The sequence below is a fragment of the Poromitra crassiceps genome (genome assembly GCF_964638095.1).
Source record: "Poromitra crassiceps genome assembly, chromosome: 2".
Classification (NCBI taxonomy): domain Eukaryota; kingdom Metazoa; phylum Chordata; class Actinopteri; order Beryciformes; family Melamphaidae; genus Poromitra; species Poromitra crassiceps.
Genome location: NC_139624.1, coordinates 10,937,398 through 10,946,186, shown reverse-complemented (window position 1 = coordinate 10,946,186; position 8,789 = coordinate 10,937,398). Strand labels below are relative to the sequence as shown.

The following is an 8,789-nucleotide window of genomic DNA, read 5'->3' as shown; positions in this document are numbered from 1 at the left end:
AGCAGGGTCCACAGCACCGCCCAAAGCTCCCCCATGCCTGACTACCAGCATCCAGACCAGCACACGGTGAGCCTCCTGAGAGACAGACTGGCCCTACTAGAAGTAGAGCTCACTGAGTTGAGAGAACGGCTGCTCTCTACCAGCACCACACCACACCCTGACATCCAGGAACAAATCAGCCAGTGTAGGCAACAGATGAAGACTGCTACACAAGAGCAGAGGGAACAGATCTCCAACCTGCAGAGAGACAACCAAGCCCTTGCCACAGAGCTGAGGGAAACAAAGGTCGCAATGATAAGAGAAACAGCACAAGTGAAAGATGAAATGACAAGAGAACTATCAGCCATCATGGTAGAGCTGCAGCACAGAAGACAGACTGTGGAGACATCTACCAGTACAGAACAGCCAGAACCCCACACGCCCCCACCACCCAGCGAGGATGCAACACAGAGAGGCTCTGAAGCCCCCCATGCCGACCCTGTTAATTCAATAATGAGACGTTTACTTAATATCAGTTCGTTTACTTTTCAGCTCTCAACAGCATGACAACTTGCCGCTCCCGGCTCACAAGATAACACGTCATCACAGCGCACAGCCAGCACAGCATCATGGGTACCGTAAAGAATAGAATAGAGGTGCCAACAAGTCATATTAACAAACTCCCCTCTTTCTAAAAAAAAATAAAAGTGACAGAAAACATATTTCTTTTTTAACCCTTGTCAGAAAACAAATTCCTTTTTTTCCAGTCTTGAACAGCCATTCGATTTTAGTAAACCCTGCAATTAGATTTAAGTAAACACTCTGTAACCTTATCATTATATCAGGCTAGAACAGCCATTAACATTTTCTCCCAACCTTCCACTGTCCATCCTTCAGTGCTTTGAGAAGCACAAGGGAAGAAGCTCCCTTTTTAGTCAGACAGTCCGCCAGCTGTTCCTTTGTGTCTGACCACAGGATACGTTGGATCCTTTTGTTTTGGACTAGTTCTTTGATGCCACTTATTTCTAGTCTCAATCGTTTTTCTGTCACAGATTTTGTGGACTTGATAGCAGCCACAAGGGAGTAGTTGTCTGTGACACATATCACAGGCAAGATGTCCTGTGTGACCTTTCCTGTGGTCAGTTCAGAGTAGAGGGAGGATAGAGATATGGCATTGTCAATACCATCAGCAAGAGCAAGTGTTTCTCCTGCCAGTGTGCTCCGAACCACTCTCCTGATCCTCTTAGATTGCCAACAGACAGGCGAGAATGTTCCTTCTTTGCCCATCAGAACGATGAGATGTCCTCCCTGTGTTCCGCCGTCAGGCAGGTTTCCCATGGAAGCATCACTGAAAACAACAAGCTTCAAAAACTCATCATTTCCTAAGTTTTGAAATTTTAGGGTGACATGTTCTGATTTGAGTTTCTTTACTGCTTTATTAGCTTCGTGCACAGTCTGCACAGTGGCATGTTTTAAGCTAGATGCAAGGACACACGTATCAAACGTAATGTCCGGCCTGCTCTGTCTAGCCACCCATAGGAGTTGACCTATCTTTGACCTCAGTTTGTCAGTCTCACAGTCAGTGAGAGGAGAATCCCGCTCCAAAGCTCTTGTTGAGTCCATGAGAATGGGCTGAAGATTCTTTATGTAGAGGTCTTGTTGCATCTCCACTCCTCCTTTTACTGTGGCAAATTCCATCCCCACATAGCGAAAGCTGTTATGCTCCTCACGCCCCACTTGAAAAGCCTTTTTGAGGTGGGGAATGACTGTAGTGGCAAATGTGTCAGTGCCACCCCAGATGAAGTCATCCACATGACAAGCGAGGATTCCAGTGACACTGCAGGATTCATCAAGCCAGAAGAAAACAGCAGGATCCACTTGTGACATTGTGGCCCCCGTTCTCAGCAGTGTTGCTTTGACTTTATTGTACCAGTAGAGCGATGCATCAGCTAGTCCATAGACACATTTCCTGAGCTTCCACAATGTTCCTTCACTTTTGGCTTCAGGAGGAGGCCGAATGTAAATGTCCCTAGACAGCTCCGCCCCCTGAAGAAAAGCCGACTTGATGTCCATGGAGTGTAGTGTCCACTGTCTCTGACATATAACTGACATCAGTATCCTGAGTGAATCTGAGGAGCACGTGGGAGAGTCTTTAGGAAGATCTTTTGTGTCAAATTATTCAAAGCCCCTAGCTACTAGACGTGCTTTGGGCACTATACCATCAGGGGTTTCTTTCAGTGTACACACCCATCTGGTGGATACCTTCTTTTGGCCAATATCTTTTACCTCATCAAACACCCCATTTTTCTCCCAGTTACTAATTTCATCAAGTTTTGCATTGTTAAATGAAACATCCTCTGTAACACATCATTTTCATGTATAACAGAGCATAGTACATCATTGTCAAGTTTTGCATTTTCAAATGAAACATTTTCATGCACAGCAGACTCAGAGCATAGTACATCATTGTTCAGTGGCACAATCTGAAGATCGTTTACCTGAGTAAGATCAGCTGACCTCTCTGTACCTGCAATGTCAGGGGGTTCTGAGTACTGTAGGTTGTACCAGTTCTTGTGTCTGCCTGTTGCCTTTCCTGCTCGTCCCATCACTTTTGCTGTGTGAGGAATACCAGTGTCGTTGTCCACATAGCTAATTTGTTGTCCTGTTTTTAGCATTATAGAGCCTCCTACTCTTATGCCTATTGGCTGTGGCTGATCATCCTGATGATCGCCACCATCAGCGTTAGCTATAGCATTGTTGAGGAGCCCTGCAACATAACCAGCATCATTATCATCCTCTATGTCACTATCAGTAGCGGCTAAGTTACCTCCATCACTGTCATTTTGCGGTGGGGGCTCTGGGCCCTCAGCACTAGCCCCGCCCCCTTCACTGTGATCACAATTAGCTCTCCTCAGCCTAGAGTGGTGAACCCTGACATATGTCCCACCATGACGTACAAATATCACTACCCCGTCTTGTCCTATCACAATTCCAGGACCTTTCCATTCAACACAGTCTGTTCTCTTGTAAAAGACTTTGTCTCCGGTTTCATACTTCTCATCTGTTGGACGGAGCTGCTTTCTTAGAGCTCTCCTTATTCTCTCTGAGCACTCTGACTCTGTGAATGCTTTCCTTGCTGTGTGCAACGCTGTTATATGTTGTCCTACCCATGCACTCATCGTGGTTCCTTCTAAAGCCGGTGGCTTATCGACTAGTACAGAGGGAAGATTTGGATTCTGTCCAAATACCAGTTGGTATGGGCTGAAGCCGTGCACATTTTGCATTGTATTTTTCGCCATGAGTGCCCAATCCAGGGCCGTTCTCCAGTCGCATCCGTTGTCGAGTTTAACTTTCAACAATATCTCCGTGAGCGTTTGGTTATGGCGCTCCAGCAAGCCATTGCTCCATGGACTGTAGCCAGCAGTGGTTTTTATTTCAATGTTGAAATTCTCTGCCATGTCTCTTATTTCCTCATTATTAAACTCCCCTCCATTATCACTGAAAAGTCGCTCCGGTGGGCCGTGGACACTGATCCAGGAATGCATGATGTGTTTCACAATCACGCTTGGTTTCTTGGAGGTGACAATGCTGCCAGCACTGAAGCGAGTGAAGTGATCGATAATGTGAAGGTACCACACATTATGCTCCAGCTCATGCAAATCCACTGCTACAGTCTCGTTGTAACGGGAAGCCATGGGCAAACCAACAGCAGGCTTAGGTTTAGGTTTGCTGTGTTTGAGACATATCTCACATTTGTTTACTATCTCTTGTAGAATAGCAATGCTCTTATCATCAACATTTCCAGCATTAATCAGCAGTTTCTTAAGTTTATCAACTGACGCATGGCCAAATTGCTTGTGCAGCTTAAGTAAAGCTTTATGCTTTTGTTCCTCAGTCATGTTGTCTGTAATTGCTAGTACTATGTTCTCATATGTATCACTTGGGGAATCTTTATCTGATATGTTTAAACAATAATGGCCTGAGGATGTAACCTCCAGAGCTAACTGTTGTTTAAACATAGTTGCTGTATCATTCTTTAAGTCCAAGACAGTTCCCGCTCTTTTTAGCGAGGCTTTGCTTAGCAGTAAGGGGATGTCAGATGGGACTACTTCTGTTTCTATGCAGCATTTTGTTTTTCCTATCTTGGCTGGGATTTTGACCATTTTTGTGGAATGCACAACATGTCCATCCCCGAACTTAAAAGGCCTGCTGCTGCCTGTGTTTATCACTTTTTGTACGTCTCTCTCATTTAGTCCCTTTACATAGTTATTCAGCCACTTTTCACCACAGACTGTCCTCGTGCATGCTGTATCGATTACAGCCGATCCTAGAGCTTCAACCATGAATATTTCAGAATCTGATTCCTTGGAAAACAGTGTTAAGTTACACTCATCAGGTTCTTCACTGCATTGATTTTCACTGGTCATTTTTACATGCTCTTTCTTGTGTGGGCAGTCTTTCACCCAGTGGTATGTGCTCTGACAAATTCCACATTTTGTTCGTCGTCCATATTTATCAAGCGGGTTAGTGCCTGCGAGTGGTCCTCCTCTAGCTTGGCTACTTTGAGCTCGTGACTGCTCTCTTCCTCTTCTGTGATCCGTGTAGTACACGGCATCTTGGCTCACGTTAATTGCTCCAGTCTTCTGCTCACTCTTCTCACCAAATACTCGTTTGAGCGCTGACTTCATATCAGCAAAAGTGTGCGTACCACACGCAGTTAATGCTAGTTGCTTGTCTTTGACATCAAGGCCGGCTGTATCGAGGAGTTTAAACGCTAAAACAGCGTCGGGCAGAACCATATTAAACTTACGGATCTTGTTGTATTTCTGTTCAAAGTCCGCTATGTATTCGGCCATAGCGACGCCGTCTTTCCTTGACACTCGATCAAACACAGAGTACGCTTCATAAGCCCGGTCTTTCTCTTCTCTCATGAAAACTTTGTCAAGTTCCCGAATCAATGTGTTCATACCATCATCCTTGTTTAGATCGTCCGCTGGTATTTCTAGAGCAATGTCCCTTGGTCGGCCATCCAACGACAACGCTACAGCCAGTGCTTGTTTTTTCTTGTCGAGGTCCGTCACCCGTCTCCACATTTCCACTTCATTTTTCCAGTTTTCGTACGACTTTCCCTCGTCGAATGTCGGAGGCAGTCTGTAGTTATTAGAGGCAGCCATCCTCTGCTACCATGTTAATTCAATAATGAGACGTTTACTTAATATCAGTTCGTTTACTTTTCAGCTCTCAACAGCATGACAACTTGCCGCTCCCGGCTCACAACATAACACGTCATCACAGCGCGCAGCCAGCACAGCATCATGGGTACCGTAAAGAATAGAATAGAGGTGCCAACAAGTCATATTAACAGACCCTCCAACCTCCAAGCCCCCACCACCCAGCAAGGATGCAACACAGAGAGGCTCTCAAGCCCCCCGCACCCCACCTACCCCCAGTGTCTCACACCGTCAGCCCACCACCCTGAAAAAAGACACTGAGGTTGCTATCCTTATTGACTCGAATGGCAAGTTCATCCAGGAACAAAAGCTGTTCCCCAACACAAAGGTGTTAAAGATCTGGTGCCCCACAACAAAGGATGCACTCCAAATCCTTTCCCACCCTGAGTTTGGCACACCAGGCCATATTTTGATCCACACCGGCACCAACAACCTGCGGGAGGAGCAGGAAGGCGTTGGTAGTCTGGTTACCACAGTAGCAGAGAAAGCATCTGTGTCCTTCCCACACTCACACATCACCATCTCAACACTGTTGCCCCGCAGAGACCATCAACAGGGTGAACAGTGACATCACCAGAGGGTGTGCCTCGCTTACTAATGTGCATGTTGCACATCATCCATCCATAACCCCTGAGCACCTACATGACCACTCCCACTTAAAAAAGCAGGCAGTGGGCATGTTCACCAAAACACTGAAGGATGTGGCCTAGGCCGTCAAAACCTCCATCTCATACCACCCAGAGGACCCCCCAGGGAACCCTACTATGCACCAGACCCCATTAGGATTCAACAACTTCCCAGAGACCCCTACTACACCCCAGCCCCCGACAGGAGCCAAAGACATCCCAGACACCCACCCAGACCCAGCACACCTCACAGGCTTCCCCCTCCACCAGGACATCACCTCCAGCAGCACAGCCAGACAGGCCCTGGCCCAGGCTACTACCCCCCAACAAACGAGAGACTCTACCAGAACCAAGAGTCCGGCCCCTGGCCGCCGTCCAGGCCACCGCAACAGCATGTAGAATCCCACCAGGCCCGACGCAGCTACGCAGAGGTCCTCCAAGAACGAGTAGACTCTGAAGGAATGAGTGAGATCAAACAGCTCCTCCAGTACATCTGCACTAAGCTGAACTAGTGTCATAATGAAACACACACATACACATACAGTATGTGCACACACACAACACGCACAGACATGCGCACGCACGCACGCACACATACACACACACAAACACACCGAACCTAACTACACATGAAAACACATACATTTTATCCAGTTCAATGTTTGTACCTCTCTTGATAATCCAATAGTTACTGTTTTATCTGCTTTGTGCCACATCTCTTTTGTAATGAAATCTCTTTCAATATGCATGTGGAATATCCAGGGCCTAAAGTCTTCAACCTTTGGGCTGAAGAGTTTAGCCCCAGAACTCAAAACAAACCTTAAAGATGTCGACATCATCATTCTGCAAGAGACATGGTGTAGGGCTGACACTGTCACCCACTGTCCCAATGATTATAGAGAAATAATAGTACCATCTCAGAAACACAGCAACACTAAGAGAGGTAGAGAATCCGGAGGATTAATTATTTGGTATAAATCTGACCTACATAATCAAATTGACCCGCTAAAAATTGGCAAATATTACATATGGTTAAAACTAAAGAAAGAGCTCCTTTTAACAGAAAATGATTTGTTCATCTGTGCGATATATATCCCCCCCTCCGAATCTCCCTACTTCTCAGAGGACATCTTCCCCACACTTGAAGCAGAAACATGCCATTTCCAGGCCCAGGGAAATGTGCTCATCTGTGGGGACACAAATGCACGCACAGGAGCACTCGACGACCTCACAGATCCACAAGGAGACAAATACACGTCTAATGAAAATGTATCTCACACTTTCACTCTCCCCCTCAGGAACAATAGTGACCCGGTCGTCAACAAGAGCGGAAGGGAGCTCCTGCAGATCTGTCAGAGCCTCAGTCTGTACCTTGTCAATGGTAGGGTACGGGGAGACAGCCTTGGTAGATTCACCTACTGCTCACCTCTTGGCCACAGTACTGTAGATTATATGATCACAGACCTTGACCCTTCCTCTCTCAGCTCATTCACTGTCAAACCACTAACCCCTCTGTCTGATCACAGCCAAATTACCCTGTTTATTCAAAGATCACACATTACATTGGCACACACACAACCCAGTAAGCTGTACAACATCAGAAAAGCATACAGATGGGACCAAAACAGTGCAGAACAATACCAGAAAGCAATTGATACCCCAAAAGTCCAAACACTTTTGGACAACTTTCTGGATCTCATACACTTGCAGTAAAGGAAGCCTAAATCTAGCAGTAAACAATATTAACAATATATTCAGACAAACAGCAAATCAGGCACAACTGAAATTGACCACAAACAAACCAAAAACTGCAACAAATAACAACTGGTTTGATACGAATTGTAAAACTATTAGGAAAAAACTTAGAATGCTATCAAACCAAAAACATAGAGACCCCCAAAATGCTGATATCCGCTTTCTTTACTGTGAGACCCTAAAACTCTACAAACGTACGCTCAGACAAAAAAAAAACAATATAACAAACAGCAACTGACACTAATTGAGGAGGCAATCAACACAAACACCTTTTGGCAACACTGGAAACACCTAAACAAACCCCAACACCAGGAATTGGCAATACAGAACAGTGACATCTGGACAAATCATTTTAAAGCATTATACCATACTGTTCCCACTGGTGTGAACACAGAGCAATCTCAAATTCATGAGAAATTGACTCAATTGGAGCTAGCAATAAAAAACAACCAGAATCCATTAGACTCCCCAATTATTGAGCAGGAACTGCTTAAGAAACTGCAGGCTCTCAAACCTAAAAAAGCTTGTGGACCTGACGGCATCTTGAACGAGATGCTAAAAAACATGAACAAGAAATTCCAATTGGCTATATTAAAACTATTCAATATGGTTCTGAGTGTAGGTTATTTTCCTGACATCTGGAATCATGGACTTATAACGCCAATCTATAAAAACGGAGACAAATTTGACCCTAATAATTACCGGGGCATCTGTGTGAACAGTAATCTGGGGAAGGTTTTCTGTAGTATTATGAATGCCAGACTTCTGAACTTCCTTACCAAGCACAATGTCTTGAGCAAAAGCCAAATTGGATTTACACCAAAACAACGCACAACCGATCATATTTACACCCTACATACGCTAATTGATAAATATATAAACCAAAATAAAACCAAAATGTATGCCTGTTTTATTGACTTCCAAAAAGCTTTTGATTCTATTTGGCATGTAGGACTGTTCTACAAAGTTATTGAGAGTGGTGTAGGGGGAAAAACATATGATATTATTAAATCAATGTATTCTGGCAATATGTGCAGCATAAAAATTGGCAAAAAAAGAACAGAATTCTTTACCCAAGGGCGAGGCGTTCGTCAGGGCTGTAACCTTAGCGCTGCACTCTTCAACATCTACATTAATGAATTGGCTACTATAATAGAAAACTCCTCTGTCCCCGGTGTAAGTCTCCACAATCAGGTGG

The 8,789-nt window shown here is 45.0% G+C and overlaps 2 protein-coding genes across 2 annotated transcripts in view; one reads left to right on the top strand and one right to left on the bottom strand.

Moving 5' to 3' along the window:
* The window catches only part of LOC310791018 (sodium channel protein type 5 subunit alpha-like), a gene marked incomplete at both ends in the record, with an annotated part of 128,805 nt that extends 126,004 nt beyond the window's left edge, over positions 1-2,801 (top strand). Inside the window, 2 exons of the mRNA XM_083652734.1 lie at positions 49-285; positions 2,652-2,801. Of these exons, the coding sequence (XP_083508860.1) occupies positions 49-285; positions 2,652-2,801 (387 nt within the window). The remainder of the gene's footprint in view (positions 1-48; positions 286-2,651) is intronic.
* LOC310798302 (NACHT, LRR and PYD domains-containing protein 3-like) overlaps positions 1-8,789 on the bottom strand; it is a gene marked incomplete at its 5' end in the record, with an annotated part of 621,920 nt that overhangs the window by 504,010 nt on the left and 109,121 nt on the right. The gene's annotated exons all lie outside the window — the stretch shown is intronic.